The sequence below is a fragment of the Passer montanus genome, unplaced genomic scaffold (genome assembly GCF_014805655.1).
Source record: "Passer montanus isolate IOZ18808 unplaced genomic scaffold, ASM1480565v1 scaffold28, whole genome shotgun sequence".
NCBI classification, from domain to species: Eukaryota; Metazoa; Chordata; class Aves; order Passeriformes; family Passeridae; genus Passer; species Passer montanus.
Window position 1 is genome coordinate 2185739 of NW_024367483.1, and position 15604 is coordinate 2201342.

At 46.3% G+C, this 15604-nt stretch overlaps 3 protein-coding genes across 5 annotated transcripts in view; 1 reads left to right on the top strand and 2 right to left on the bottom strand.

Annotated features, from left to right (window-relative positions):
- Positions 1-45: 45 nt before the first annotated feature.
- RIOX2 (ribosomal oxygenase 2) lies at positions 46-11683 on the bottom strand. Of its 3 annotated transcripts, none has more exons than XM_039713150.1 (10): positions 11554-11683; positions 8597-9032; positions 7296-7415; positions 6619-6747; positions 5363-5466; positions 3476-3578; positions 2838-3003; positions 2380-2468; positions 1085-1195; positions 46-283 (listed from the first exon to the last, which is right to left on the bottom strand). In XM_039713150.1, exons 2-10 carry the CDS (start codon positions 9026-9028, stop codon positions 125-127), a joined length of 1413 nt encoding a protein of 470 aa, XP_039569084.1. In that variant the 5' UTR covers positions 9029-9032; positions 11554-11683; the 3' UTR covers positions 46-124. The 3 variants fall into 3 exon arrangements, with proteins under 3 accessions (XP_039569084.1, XP_039569082.1, XP_039569083.1); XM_039713148.1 differs by having other exon boundaries at positions 46-286; XM_039713149.1 differs by lacking the exon at positions 5363-5466 and adding an exon at positions 5694-5797 and having other exon boundaries at positions 46-286.
- LOC120504038 (translation initiation factor IF-2-like) lies at positions 9223-11778 on the top strand. The gene is made up of 2 exons (XM_039713169.1): positions 9223-9279; positions 11110-11778. Exons 1-2 carry the CDS (start codon positions 9223-9225, stop codon positions 11776-11778), a joined length of 726 nt encoding a protein of 241 aa, XP_039569103.1.
- Positions 11779-13766: 1988 nt separating this feature from the next.
- The window catches only part of GABRR3 (gamma-aminobutyric acid type A receptor subunit rho3), a 32394-nt gene continuing 30556 nt past the window's right edge, over positions 13767-15604 (bottom strand). Inside the window, exon 11 of the mRNA XM_039713119.1 lies at positions 13767-15477. Within this exon, the coding sequence (XP_039569053.1) occupies positions 15175-15477 (303 nt within the window). The 3' untranslated portion in view covers positions 13767-15174. The remainder of the gene's footprint in view (positions 15478-15604) is intronic.

Sequence of the window (15604 nt, forward strand, 5' to 3'; positions counted from 1 at the left end):
CAAGATATTGCAATGCTTTGTTAGCACTACAAACCAGAGCCTGGATGGATTAAAAAAACCTAATTTAATAAACCTTGGTCTCAAGAGATGCCTAATAGCCAGGAGCAGCTAATTCACAGAAGCATCAAAGAACTTCAATCAGACATTCAGTCCAGAGTGACAAGGCCAGGTTTTCTTTCTCTGCATCTGAGGTAAGGTTAAGCTCTTTAACAGTAACAGTGCTGCTACTCCAGATCTGCTTCAGTGCATCCAAGTATGACAAAGGGAACCGCAGCCCGTGAGTCTGCTGGGGAAAAAGAGACAGAAAAAACCCCTGAGCAAAGTGCAGTGACTTCATTACACACCAGTGTGTGAGGCTGTGGGGAGGGAGCAGCAGCAATGTGCTCAATTCCCACAGCACACTCCTGTTCCTGAGAGCAGCCCCCAAAAAATCCAGTTTTATCCAAACATATTTTACTGAGAGGTAACTCTTCTGTGCTGTAGCACATTTTACAAGGTAGGGATGTTTATGGCACATGTGCCATCCTCCTCTGGTTTCCACAAAGAAGAAAAAAAATTTAAATTACACTCTTGCTAACCCTTCCCATTATTTTAGCAAGGTCACAGAGCTTTATTTCTAGCTGACACATGCAGTCTTTGGGCACAGAAGCAGAGAGGACCTTCATTCCCAAATTTTTTTAAGGGCAGGAAGGAAGATTCTGGGATATATATGTGCAGTGGATACAGGAGCTAACACAGGTTGAACATGACAGAAATGAGGTGCAGTGATCCCCATGGAATGTGTGCTACATCTGCAGCAGCCTCCAACAGGACCTGCTGAAGGACACACAGCTAAGGGAAGCTTTTAGTTGCTCCAGCAGCTTTGCTAACTGTGCCACGGGGCATGCACAAGATATCCCATTAGCATCTCAAACGTTTAATTAAGCATGAGATCACATTACTTAGTTCTGCTATTCACTGCCTGTGTTGCAGCTTCAGCTCATCCTGGTACTCTGGGAACGGGCTGAAAAAGTCTGGGTGCTGAAGAACACAGCCAAACCCACAGTGGCCAGATAAATTTTGGGATGTGTTTCCAGGAACAAACCTGTGCCAGGCCGTCCTCACTGGCAGTGTCAGCCTCTGTCCCCATCATGTGAGTTTCTCTCCTGTTCTTTAAGGAATGATACACATAAACCATGTCCCTGCGAATTTCATCCTAAAAGACAGCAGGAAGAAAATGGTCACAGATGATCCACACCCTCACACTCACCTCAGTCCAGGGCCAGCTCCTTAATTCCAGAGCTCCTTAATCCCATTAATTAATTCATTCATTAATTAACTCCATTAATTGACACTGTTACAGCAAGGACAGCAAGTCACCTTCTCAACTGAACGACTCAAGAGCCACATCCCACAGCAAGAAGGGACTCTCCAAAACACCTCTGAAAATCAACTTTCTGCCTTAAATCTGACCCTGCTGGAGTCACAGGACTGATGCTGGGTAGAAAACCAGGCCATTTAAGACACCTCTCCTGACAAGTCTGAATGAACAGGTGTGCATCAATAAATCTCCAGTCTGAGACTGATCTGTCTCTTAAAAATCACATGCCCATTATCAATCCTTGGTCAAGGTTGTGAAAATCAATTGCAAAAAAGCTGGAAAAAAAAAGTTTCCAAACCCTACACAGTCTCACAGCAATATGGACACAAATAAAAAGCAGGAGAAAAATCAGAAAGTTCTGGTATGTTTTTTTTTGGAGGGTCCCAGTCCCCCCAAAAAAAAAAAAACACCAAAAAACCCAAAAAACTTTTACAAGATAATCCATCCTTTGTATGTGCTTCCTTTCCCCCATTTTTTTTAAATTAAGATAACAACAGAGCACGTCTATAATTTCATACTAATAAACCCTCACAGATAAGCAGCAGAGTAAACACAGAATGATGCAAGGTGCCAGTATCTATGTTGTGGAACATTTTATAAGTGCCACTGCCACCCACTCAGGTACAGAGATAACTCAGTAGTGAAGACTAAAGGCAACCAAGAGAATTCCCTCTTTTCAGGAACCCTAGTTTTATAACTTCTTCATGTTGTTAAATACAAAGAATTTTGTTTTAAAATCTATTATCCAGAGCTACAGAGGCCATTTTTAGCTGCTGTAATGACCTACCCCACGTGATTCAAATAAAAGCCATGCAGAATCACAGACAATATAATTCTGTACCTCCCTCCAGAAGGCTGGAATGTGCTCAGCAAACAGCCCCAGGATCTCCTAACAGCAATGATGGGATGCAGGATCCAACCAAGCAGAGCTGCACAACCCTTTCAGCACAACAGAGCAACAATTCATGTGCCTCCCACTGCCCACCCCAGGCATACAAGGAGGGGCTTCTTATACTTACAGCATTCTCTGGATCTGGTTCCACAGTGATGATAGCATGGTCTCTAAACTGCAGTCTGATTTTGCTATCTATTTTTGGCAATTTCCCACCTAAGAAGAATAAATTCCCCCTCAGAAAAGGAAGAAAACCAAACATGACAGAAATTGAGGGCCCTGTGCACTACCCATTCTCTCAGATTATTTTGTTAACGTGTGTTTCCACAGCCACAAATTCTCCAACTTGTGTTGGAAGGAGAAATGAGGGAGATTTTTAAATTCTAGGATAACCTTTATTGCAGTCTAAGGGAAACAGGTCATCTCTCCTACCAGACACTGGGAATTGACCAAGAGAGGTGTGCAAACCCACACAGAGCTGGGCCTGGACTGTGATCTTGGCCTGCCATGAAATGCTGCAAGTTTTAAGAGGCAGACTCAGGCACCACCATCACAGCAGCCAGTTCTGGGAAATTCAAACTCTACCTGGAGTCAAAGGATCAGAGTCACATCCCAAGCACGGCGGCAGCCGGTGCGTGATGAAATCCTTCTTCATGTCGGATGATCTCAGTTCCCTGGAGTTCTCCAGACTGTCTGCAAGCCTTCTCAGAAGGCTGCTCAGCTTTTTGGTGCAGTCAGCTGTGTTCACCTGCTAAACATCCACAAAGGATTCAAGCTGAACAGACCAGGCCTAAAGCAGTGCAGCAAAGCAGTGAAAATCTGGACACTCCTGTTTTATCTTTGCTTAGTCCCAAACCAGGCTTTGTTTCTTTCACACGCTCCCCATGAGCTGTTCACCTGTCCATGCTGAAGCAGCAGGACAGGACCACCATAAGGAGGGTCCCACAACAATTCACAGCTTCACTGACTTAAAGATTGAGAAGCTTGGCCTGACAGAACTTTTTCTGTCTGACAGATCACCTGGGTATCTTTGCTTAGTCTCAAACCAGGCTTTGGGTTCACATGTCAAAGCTGAAGCAGCAGGACAGGACCACCATAAGGACGGTCCCACAACAATTCACAGCTTCACTGACTTAAAGATTGAGAAGCTTGGCCTGACAGAACTTTTTCTGTCTGACAGATCACCTGGATGCACCATTATTCCCTGAGTCCCACCTACTAACCATGAGCAGTTGCCTTGGAATGCTTGTCCTCAGTGCCACATCCTCTTTTGCTGTATCAAACACCAGGCCAGGAATTGCATCCAGTAAGAAATCTCCCCAAGAGCTGAAGGACAGGAAGAAGAAAAAACATTACTGAAATAGTTGCATTGAAATAAAATACACATCCTACTTTTCCTAACTAGTGTTAAGACATAAAATAATTATTATAGTCTCTTGGGTTTTTTTTCATGTCTACTCAAATGTTTCCCTGTCTGCCACCCAGTGGGAAGAAAGAACTCTGGCCAGTAAAAGGAATTGGACATTTACTTCTTAGTGCTTCTCTTGCCCCCAGTTTCCATCTGCCAGCAAATGTCTTCAGCTACTCAGTGCTTTTCCAAATTGCCCTGCTTATCCCACACCTCTCTGCCTGCTGGAATCTGGTCCAAACTCTGCTTCAACAGAAATGTCCTTTTTGTCTTGGTGCCTAAAAATACCTGCAAGTGCTACCTCCACAGCTATTTTCAAATCCTCTTCAAATTTCCAAGGAAATGTTTCCACATCATACTTCCATCTACAAGCCAAATCACAACACCAGGATTGCTGCTTATTTTACCTACTCTTGCTGACAGCAGGGCCAGAGCAAGGCTCTTACACTTCATTGCCAATAACCTTAATGGATGATGACTGCACTTTTTGACTTTGGAAGACGAGCAGTCTTGAAGCTTTTGCTGCTCTCTGCTCAGCCATGGCAGACATCCCCAGGGAATGTGCTCCTGACAAGTCACGCACTGGCCCGGCCCTGGGCTCCTGCAGCCACGGAGAAACTGCACTGACTCCACACGAGGCTGCAGAGCTCCAGCAATCCCATGAGAAGGAGCTGGATCCTTGGCTTCCCAGCACTGCTTGGCCAATCAATCAGATGCAGCTGGACAAACCCTGCTGTGAGCACTGGCCTCAGGAAGAGTGACCAGCAGCAGACACCTGGGCTTCCACAGCAGCACAGCTGGGGGTCAGAGATTCATCTCAGTTACCCAAAATATGCCCAGACTTGTTCTGGCCTGTTTTGCAGCTAACAGAAATCCTTCCCAATTCCTAAGTCAGGCCAATAATCCAAGCCCAGCACCTGAGAGCTGGTTAGGTGGCAGTAACAGCATTTTTCCCTGTGTGATAACAATGTTTCACTGGAAGGACAAGGACCTGACCTGTCTCAAAAGAAATCTGATTTGCATGCATGAGGTAGAAAATTAAAAACACAGATTAGCAGAGAATATCTGCATGGAAGAATATGTCTGAAGAGATGTGGGTGACCACCAAATACAGGAGGAAACCTGATGAAAGGAATAACCCAAGGCTCTTTATCTGGATTATGAAATGAACAGCAACTTCAGCCACTGGTGAGGGGTTTTTTTTTAAAGACAACTGTGAGTTTGCAGATGTAACATTATCTTCCACATTACAGTCTCCATCTGGTAAATAATAAATAAAGCAATTAAGAAGCAATCAAGCTTGCTGCATGAAAACCTGGCAAAGAGGGTGCTTCAAACACCAGTGGTCTTCCTCTCCTCCCTCTCCCAAACCCCAAAACTTCAATTACTGCTACCTCAACATTTAGATTCAGTCCCTAACAGCAGGGCACCTATGTAATAGTGGGGTATCCCTAAATTCCATGTCACCACATCTCTGGGGAAAGCTGACATGCCCTATCCCTGTGATACCCACAGGAAAACAAACCACACAAGGGCTGAACGGGATGAACACAGGAAAGACCCAAGCAGAGCTCATTACAAGGTTATTTTTTTTAAGAAACAGAACATCACTTCTTTGGAACACCAGCTTCAGGTCTGTGCTACTCACACACATCATCTGGCAGAGGAAAGCCATACAGAACATGAAATAAAGAGGAATTACTTGTTTTGGTAGGTGCTGATGGTCACGTGTGTTGAATAGGAGATCCCATGAGGAGTGTCAGCCTGGTGAATAGTCCCTCTTGGGAAGTACAGTAGGTCACCTGGCTGCAGGAAAATGAAAGAGAATTGATACATTTAGGTCACCTGGTCAAACCTTACTGTATTCTGAACGGGATGAACACAGGAAAGACCCAAGCAGAGCTCATTACAAGGTTATTTTTTTTAAGAAACAAGACATCACTTCTATGAAACACCAGCTTCAGGTCTGTACTACTCAAACACATCATCTGGCAGAGGAAAGCCATACAGAACATGAAATAAAGAGGAATTACTTGTTTTGGTAGGTGCTGATGGTCACGTGTGTTGAGTAGGAGATCCCATGAGGAGTGTCAGCCTGGTGAATAGTCCCTCTTGGGAAGTACAGTAAGTCACCTGGCTGCAGGAAAATGAAAGAGAATTGATACATTTAGGTCACCTGGTCAAACCTTACTGTAGTCCAGAGAAAACAACTCTGAGCAGACAGACTGACAATATATATTCTTCAAAAATCACAAAACTGAGCAATTCTCCAGTGTACTCTTTAATAGCATAAAGCACTCTAAAGCCAGAAGTCCAACACCTCACATTTTCCAACCTGCTGTCAATTTTATGTACACTTTAATAACATAAAGTACTCTAAGCCAGAAGTCCAACACCTCACATTTTCCAACCTGCTGTCAATTTTTGCTCTACACCTGTCTGCAAACACAAGCTTTTAACATGCTACAACATGCACAGTCCTGCTGAGCTGCAGGATGGGGACAAAGAATCAGCTGAGATAAATGTGCTAGTAATTCAGTGCCCTGGGAATTTGGTCAGATCATATCAAAAGAAAAGGCCAGTCTTTCACATGAAAAGCCAAACAGTCTGAAAATTTTAGTTAAAACACCTTTAAAAAACCAAGTAGAACCTTCCTTCTCCCCTATCTTCTCACCTATGTAAATTAAATATCTCCACAGAAATTAATATAGATCAGGAGACAAGAAATAAGTGCAAAGTACATGAAAATGCCTCCACAAAGGAAAAAGATCAGTTTACTCATGCCTTTTCCTATAAACACCAGCACAAAGAGAAAGCTCATAAAGCAACGCTGATGAAATCTAATTCCATTTTAACCTTATGGTCCTTAAATTTGGTCACATCAGCTACTTCTAAGAGCCTACCCAGCATGATTACTTTTCCCAGCCCAGCCCACCTGAAGCAATGAAATTAGAATACCTTTAAGATGAACTCATGTGTGGGACTCCCAATCCTCTCCTCGGGCTCAACGTTGTACTCCCGAGCCAAAGGCACCGTGGGTTTGTAGAGCCGCCAGTGCTTCTCTCCTTCCAGCTGGAGGATGAACACCTGCAAAGCACCATGAACCCAAATCTTCTGGGGGTCTAAGGAAGCCCTGCTGCCCCTCACACACCCAGCTCATCAGGTATTTTAATTTATCCTCTGACTTGCCAAGGCTGTGGAACCAAGCCAGAACCAGGGACAGAAGTACTGGCAGAGGTCACTTTTCTGACAAATACAGGTTTTCCCCTTCCCCCTACTCCACAGCACAGCAAATACAACCCCTTTCACATCACCTTTTAGATATCTAAATGCACAAATTTACATTTGAACTAAATTCTTGTACTCTATTTAGAGACAACAAAGAGTTGTGAAGTGTGATCTGTTTTACCCTGAATTTCAAAATCCCTGTTCCTCTCCAGTCACTTAAACTTAGCCATTACTATTAGTACAAAAATATATAAGGAAACACTTGTTAATAATTACCCTAAGTTTTCAGTGGAAAACCAGAACTCTTTCTAGAATGTTTATTGTGGGGGAGAGGTGAAAGCACACACAGAGGCATCCACTGCCAGGAGCTCACACAGGGTCCCACAGACAAGGTGGTGCTGTCCTACCTCAACATCATCATAGTGAGGGGGAAGGCCCTGAGACCCCTGGGGAGTGATGTAAACATTGGAGCCCACCAGAGACCCAAAGTAACACTCCAGCTTCTCCTGAATCTTCCACAGCTCCTCCTATTAAAAAAAAAAAAAATGCTGTTAGTACTGAAGAGCTCAGCCAAGCCTGGCTGCCACCAGCCCATCACTGGGGAAGAATGGTGACATCCCCACAGCAACACACAGCCTGGGAAGAAGCTTCTCCTCAGGGCAAGCATTGCACTAGCAAAGGAGATCTGCCATGAAAGTAATGGGTAAGCCAAAAACTCTGGCAGAGAGAATCAACAGAATACTGATGTTTGCTCTCTTCCCTGCAAGGAGATCTGCCATGAAAGTAACGGGTAAGCCAAAAACTCTGGCACATCAAGAGAATACTGATGTTTGCTCTCTTCCCTGCACCAACTTCAGGCTGTAAAACCAGGCAAAAATGAGGCTACAGAGCAGAACAAACCACCCATCATCCCATCTGCATCAAAGAGAGAATAACACAAAGGTTAGACACATTTTACAAGTGACTCCAATTGTTTGTGCTCAAGCACAAACTTTACTCATCGAAACCCAACATGTGACAGGCAAACATCAGGAGATGCCAACTGAGATCAGTGAGTGACACTACACGTGGGACTCAGCTGTTTATTTGGGTCCTTATTTGGGCTTTAGACTGTGCTGACACCTTGGGACAAAAAAGGACTGCCTAAATCAAAGTACCTACAAGTATCCAAGTCCTTTATATAACAGTGCAGCACCACTGTTTCCTTCCCATGCACAAAGACTGAGGACACTCAGCTGAAATGGGGTGGTCACTTCCATGGTGCAATTCAATGCTAATCCATTGGCAAGAATGGTGGAGTGTCCTGGAAATACCTGACATGGTTTCACACCTCATCCTTCATTAAAGGGATGGTGAATAGTCCCTGAAGAGTGGTACAAAAACCCCTGTTTGCAGAAGGAAAAAGTGGGGCAGAAGAGATAATTTACGCACAGATGCCTAACCGTCATATATGCATTTAAAAAGCACACTTAATATTACAGAAAAGCATTACAGCACGAATCACACTTTGCTCTAACTGCAGAGCACTGAAACATGATGGCAGTGCAGAAGTATGAACTGTGTTTTAATACAGTTCAGGTAAAGATTCCAGCAGGTCATCAATGGGGGCAGATATGAAGCCACTTCTAGTGGCACTCAGCAAAAGCCACAGCCACACCACATGACAAAGCAAGCATTAATTGCACTAATTACAATGAAACAATCCTACCTTAAATCTCTGAGGTTGATGAAACTGTATTGTTGCCTTCTTCTGGTCAAAATCCTTCTTCAGGTGCATGTAATTCACTCTGCCTTCTTTATTTAAGACCTTTTTTTTCCCGTTGACACACCTGCAGACATTCACATCTCGCCCGTAGTACAGGCCCTGGCTGCACAGCTCCTTCAGGTGTGGCAGCTGGAAGAGGGACTGGTAGTAAGCAGCCACCTGGACATCATTTCTCTGAACGAGCAGTGGCTTCTGCTCCCAGTAGTCCCTGAAAAACTCCTCTTCTTTGATGGGAGAGATCAGGCTCCTGAAGAGGCTGTCTGGGCTCTCAAAACTCAGGACTGATGAAGAACCAGCTGTGTCCAATCTGGGCCGTTTGCACTGAGCCTGTGCTTCCTTTGCCACGTCTGCAACCTTCCCTCCTTTCTTGGGCATCTTCCTGTCCAAGGGGAGAGCAGCCCAGAACAATCAGCCAAGAACACAATCCAGAGATCACAGGCCCAGGGCAGCACTCTTGCCCTGCCCAGGGGGATGTCACAGTGTATTGGGAACAGCTGTGGCTTCAGGGGATCACTAATTGCTCCCAGCAGCTCACACCCCACAGCTGAGTTTGTACTAAAGAACATGTGATGGAACCCAATGGATCATTGCCAGTGCAGGAACCCACCCACACAAAGAACCTGTGGGCAAGTGGACATCTAGCAAGAGCTGCAAATTATTTTATTATATATCAACTCAGCTTTAAGAGATTGAGTGGCAACATGCAGAGCAAGGTGGAGAGAGGGGGCAGGATCAGAAACTTGTATTTTTATTACACTTCCTTCAACAGCACCACTTTACAAAAGAGGGAACATTGTTAGGCCTTTCTGTTGGTGCTGTGTAGTTACTAAATCTACAAGCTTAAAACTTGTAGAATGTACCAGTTTAAAAACCAAAATGCCAAGATTCTGCTCTGATTTCTGCCAAGCTGTCAAACTTTGTGGTTTATATAGAATAAAAATAATTGTTTCATACAAGTACAGACATTTAATTTTAAAGCTGAAAGTAACTTACTTAGGTTTTCCACAATATGTTGTGTAGAATTATACAAGAATAAAAAAGTCAATTCACAAATGGTTCAGCTGCCAAGTTCTCAGGAAAGTTAAGGCACAAACTGAGTTAGCAATAGGTCTAAACCATGTGCAGACAGACTTGCCTTGAGTCTGCTCCAGCATTTCCTCCCCCAGAGCAGCAGCAGAAGCCTGCCTGGGGAGCTGAGCTAAGCATCCTGAGGATGAGCCAGCCCCAGGCCCTGGAGCAGCACAGCCTGGCAGCCAGCCCTGGGCTCTGGGCTGCCCAACCAAAGTGACTCTGGGCACGTCTCAGCGGGTCTGAGCAGCCAGAACACGCTGATGCTTTCACTTCCCAGTAAAAATGGCACCTTTACTCCCAAAAGCAAATGCTATCAATGTACTGAAATGCTTTTACTTGCACAGATGCCTTATCCTGAAACCTAAATTCCAGTTGTGGGTATTTCCAAGCAGCAGGAAGTTCTCCTGTGCAGGAGGACACCCTGCTGATCCCTCAGCTCCTGGGAATGCTTCACCAGCAGTTCCTGGAACAGCCTGTGCTTCAATAGTAACCTGTGGTCACCTCAGTCCTGCAGGAGGGAGTTCACATCACCACCTTCCCAGCAGGATGGACATTCACAGCTGCAGGAAGCCACTGTTCTACATGAGGCAAGGGAATGCTTAAAAAAATTAAAGACTGAAAATTAGTCCCTGGTTTGCAGCAAGATCTGAAGATGCTGCTGGCACTAGGATCTAAAGCTGGCATTCCCCAAATGTCAGGAACACAAATGCAACCAACCCTGAATTGATGGTTTTGAATTCCAGGTCTAAAGCCATCATTTCAACCTCTCAGCTCGCTCAGATTGCTCTAATGAAGTTAAATTCACATAGGTACTGTTCACAGAACCCTGCTTCATTTACACCGTGTGCTTCTCTGTAGTGTTTGGTTATTTACTACAACTGCAAACCAAGGATTGGTTTGGGTTACAAGAAATCACCTGGCTATGAGCAGGGACATCTCTCACTCCATCTATTTGGTCAAAGCCTTGTTCAACCTGATCTTGAACACTTCCAGGGATGGGGCAGCCCCAGCTTCTCTGGGAAGCCGTCAGGGCCTCACTGCCCTCACCCGAAAAATCCTCCCTTATATCTAATCTAAATGAAAACCATTCCCCCCTGTCCTGTTGCTACAGGCCCTGGTAAAAAAGTCTTTTCTGTCTCTCTCTCACATCATTTAAGTACAGAAAGGCTGCAAAAATATCCCTGGAGAGCCTTCTCCACGCTGAAGCAGCCCAGCCCGTGCTCACAGCAGAGGTGCTGCAGCTCTCCCATCCCTTTGGTGGCATCCTCCGGGTTCTCTCCAACACCTCCCGGTCCTTCCCGTGCTGGGGACCCCAGAGCTGGGTGCAGCTCCCGGGTGGGGTCTGACGGGGCAGGATCCCCTCCATCCCTGCCTCCCTCCCTCAGGCTCTGGGCGCCATCGGCAGCTCCCGCTCCTCCCCTGCCCACACGCCCAGGCCCGGAGCGGGAACCCGGCAGCACAAGGGGCCCGCTCCGCCTGGCTCGGGGACAGCTGCTGTCACCAGCGCCACAGGGACACACGGCGTGCTCCCGCAGGGCCCGGCAGCGCAGCGGGAACACACGGCGGCTCCGGGGACACAGGGCCCCGCCGCCAGCCCTCCCCTTCCTTCCCGTCCCGCTCCCGCAGCCCCGCACTCACCCGCGGGCGGGAGGAGGCAGGGTCGGCCCGGTCCCGCAGGATGTGCCGCTGGAAGCGGGGCGGTCTGGGAGTCACGGCGGCCCGGCAGCGCAGCGGGAAGCAGCGGGAACACGCGGCGGCTCCGGGGACACACGGCCCCGCCGCCAGCCCTCCCCTTCCTTCCCGTCCCGCTCCCGCAGCCCCGCACTCACCCGCGGGCGGGAGAAGCACGGATCGGCCCGGTCCCGCAGGATGTGCCGCTGGAAGCGGGGCGGTCTGGGAGTCACGGGAGGAGAGGCTTCCGGGCGGCCATAGGAAACAGCGCCGTGCCCGCGTTGTTCCTGGGTGTGTTCCGACGGGAACGCGGCAGTGCCTCCGCTGGAGCTGCTCGTAGGATTAAATTTTGCTTCGTGCACACAAGAGTATCTGGGCTTTAGTTGCGCTATCTCTTCCTGAACCAAAATCCCGTTCCAGAGTCCCTCTGGGGCTCCCTCAAAGAAATCTTCAGAATCCTTACCGAGCTCTGGAAAAACATGAAAACTTCCAGAATTATTTTTTACTAAAGAGGCCTGTAAATGGTTTAGTTTACATTGTCTAGTGACATCAGAAAAAGATGTTTGTTAGGCTTTGCTAAAGCTTTATTCTTGATAGTTTGAAGAACTATATAAAACCTTTAAGAATGAAGTAGTCCGGACCTAAACGTTTGCATCACCTGTGCTAACACCCACAGGATGTTTTCTTATTACAGATGGGTGTAGCAGCAGATGTTAAAAATAGTGAGGCCACATCCTGCACCTCAGCTGATGACAGAAATCGTGACAAGCTGTTATTTCTGCCCCAGAAATCCACAAAGTTCCCTCGGCATTACTGCCTGAGTGTCGTCGGGATGAACACTCACCAAGCATGTATTTACATAATGCCTGTGGTGCTTTACCTCACAGTAAATATTGTGGGATGTAAAACCCACACATGGGACTGGCTGCAGCACCAGCAGGAGTGGGGAAATACTCCTGAATACCTTTTTAAAGACTTCCGTGCTGGTGTGCAGAGACAAATTGACTGAAAGTAGTTATTACCATACCTGTCAGGAAGTTAACACACACTTCAGAGGGTCACTGGAGCTTAGCCAGCCCTACAGCACCCTCTAGACAAGAAATAATTTGTTGAAATACTGTTTGTTATCTTTTACTATTTATACAAGAAGTTTTTTTGTAAGCATAATTTATCCTGATATCATCCCTGTCACACTGCATTAAGAAAATAAAAATTATAAGCATTGCTGTAAAAGCATGCCATTAAATGTCATTGTCATTGACAAGAGCATGTAGTGACAGGACAAGGGGGAATGGCTTCAAACTGAAAGAGGGGAGGATTGGACTGGATATTAGGAAAAAAATCTTTACTTTGAGGTTGGTGAGGCCCTGGCACAGGTTGTCCAGAGAAACTGTGGATATCCCATCCCTGGAAATGTCAAGGTCAGGTCTGAGCATCCTGGTTTAATGAAAGGTGTCCCTGCCCAGTACTCTGGGTTGGGAGAACCCCTGGCCCATGGTTTCATTCACAGCTGAAAGTAACAGCAGCTTTCTCCACCAAAAGCAAGCTCTGCAGCTCTCTGGCACCTGTGCAGAGGTGCCTGGAAGGCAAATGCAGGCAGGAATTTAAAAATTTTCCTCCACACCCCCACGTGGGGACCAGTTTGCTGCAGCCTACACAGGGCTTGGGCATGCTGTGCTGCAGGGCTTCTGCTGCTGCAAATCCTGCAAGGAATTTAGAAAAGGGAACTGATTTGGAGTCTTTCCTCCATTGGAGGCTGAGGCCTCACTGTTGGCTACACAAGAAGTACTTTTTCTTGTAGGGCAGATGAATGTGTGAAAACAATGATATTAGTTCATGTGAAAAGTTTAGAAGACACAATGCACATCTGGAGCAGCTAGATGGGATCTTCTCGGGCAATGTGGAACATCTGTGCAGGGTGCCTCATAATGGCAGTGCTGGAGCAAGGCTGTGATGGTGTATTTTTATATACATCTGCTCAGCTTGAGGTCTGGTGTGCTGTTACTGCTGCCAAAGCCTGTGTGTCCTTTGGCTTTGCATTCCCAGCATTGTCATTCCTGGTATGGTTCTGCTTTCCATGACAGGATTTCCTGGAAAAGTATCAAAGCTGTCTCAGCTCTGACACATTTGTTTGGCAGCGATCTGTCCAACTCACTCCTTGAGATTTCAGTCACTCAGCAGGCACTGTGTCACCACTTCTCCAGCTCTGGAAATGGGAGCATGACAAATGCAGCTCTTTGAAAAAGTTTAGAGATGTCACCATGCTCTGAACAAACAAGATGAGAGCAAGAAAATAAGTAAATTGAATGAGAAAAAAAAATTAAGTAAATAAATAAAGTAAATAAAAAAACCAGAGAGTAACTTAGGCTTCCAAATTTATTCCCACTTCCTTGACCAATAAACTTGACCAAGCATATTTACCTTGTGACACTTTTTGTCACCAAATGATAATTTTGAACTTCAAAATGGTAATTTTTATCTGACTTTTTAAATATAAACTCCGCTTATGAAATGACAGACAAACCCAAGGAATTTAGTGGAAAATGCTCCTTATTTGGGACAGTTATAAATTATTCTTTTCTGGAGCTGGGAAAACTTTCTGTGTTTTTCCTTGAACATCCTTAATTCAGCCTCCTTAGCCTGAACCTAAGGATATTTCCATGCAGGATTCATCTGAGACTGACAGGTTTCCTGTATGTGTCTTTGTTTTGGCACAGCTGTTTCCTTTCATTTCCTGGAACTATGCTGGGGATCACTGCTGCAAGGGGCAGATGCAGCTTCTCCTCACTGCAACATTCAATCTCAAAAGCCAAAGCGAAAGAGAAGGAGGCAAAAACCCCAAGTTCACATGCAACAAAGAGCAGAAGAACCGAAGGCGTGGCTGGTTTGTTCTCTTGACAAAGTTGTCTAAAATCTCTGTCTCAAAGCCTGTGTTTCTAAGCCAAAGGGTTCTGCAGGAAGCAGGGGATTACAGCAGGTGGAGGTGAGGCAGAGGTGTGTGGGTGACCCGTGAAGGACACAGCTCGTGCTGGGGATGCTGCTCATCCCCCTGGGAAGTGGCTGCAAGTGCACAGGGTCTGGGATGTTGTTCCTGTGCTGCCTCAGGGACTGGTGAGCCAGATACCTCAAAACAGAGGAGAGTCACGGACAGCTGACAAGGGTGAAGGGTTTTCTTGAAGTGTTGCTGATGCACAGTCTACAAAGCCCCATCAGCCTGGCTTCCTGCTGGTCCCTACTGCTAAGCCATCATTTTCCCCCTGGTTCCCATCCGAGGGCAGAGGCTGCTGAGGTCCACAGGGGTTGCCCAGGAAAATTGGAATGCAGGAAGGAGACAAGGACAGGAGCTATCCCAAGTCTGTCCCAAAGCAGTTGGTGTGGATTGCTGACCACAGTGGAGCACAGGTGAAGAACAGAGAGGCTGATTTGAGAGGAAGGGCTGGAGTGCAGACACAGACAGGACAGTGGCTCAGGTGGGAGCTGCTGTCTGTTCAGGGGGGTGACACAGGGCTCCCTTAGTGAGCACACAGCTCCTGTGCTACTGCAGTGGAGCCTGTGCATGGGATCACCCCAGTGAAGCTCTGCATAGTCCAGTTGGAAAATAACCCAGACATGTGAGAGTTTTTCATGAAGAGTTTTGCTGCTGACCAAACCAGCCCAGGTTTGATGCAGAAGTCTCTTTTGGAAAACTGTAACCTTTTCCTCTACTGCTGTTGCATTATTTTTGAAGCATGATGCAACCCTCATACACAAAATAAAGTCTAGCTTTTAAGCATTTTTGTTCATATGTACAAACCCCAGTAAAAAAAGTTGAACACAATATATACACTGGGAAATATAATCCTGGAATACGTGTCAATAACATGATTGTTCTGCAAAATAATCCTGCCCACGTTTCCCTTCAGAGATCTCTTCCTCTTCAAGCGAGGTGTGTCAGCATTGGAGATGTTGGTTTGACTTGCCCTGGTCTCACTCTCCTCACAGGGCTCTGGGAAGGGACTCAGGTCCATGTCCTCATCCGTGTCGTGGTAGCAGCCATCGAAAGCCATCGCTTGCACTGCGTCCATGCTGTACATTCCTGAAGCCTGGCAACAAAGGAGAGTTACTGTGTGTCTAGCAGGAGCCTTTCTGGCAAATCATAAATGAATAAAACAGAAGATGAAGAAAGCTTCCCCCTCAGTGTTGAGCATGTGGAGAACAGGGCTGTCCCAC

Bases quoted from the DNA above. Each gene is read 5' to 3' on its own strand.
- RIOX2 (XM_039713148.1), bottom strand. From the start codon at position 9,028: ATGCCCAAGAAAGGAGGGAAGGTTGCAGACGTGGCAAAGGAAGCACAG. The intron at 5,467-6,618 runs GTATTCTAATTT...ATTTTCCTGCAG, and splicing joins CACATGAGTTCATCTTAAAG to CCAGGTGACCTACTGTACTT. The intron at 1,196-2,379 runs GTAAGTATAAGA...GCTGTCTTTTAG, and splicing joins AACCAGATCCAGAGAATGCT to GATGAAATTCGCAGGGACAT.
- LOC120504038 (XM_039713169.1), top strand. From the start codon at position 9,223: ATGGAACCCAATGGATCATTGCCAGTGCAGGAACCCACCCACACAAAG. The intron at 9,280-11,109 runs GCAAGTGGACAT...TCCCTCCCTCAG, and splicing joins CCCACACAAAGAACCTGTGG to GCTCTGGGCGCCATCGGCAG.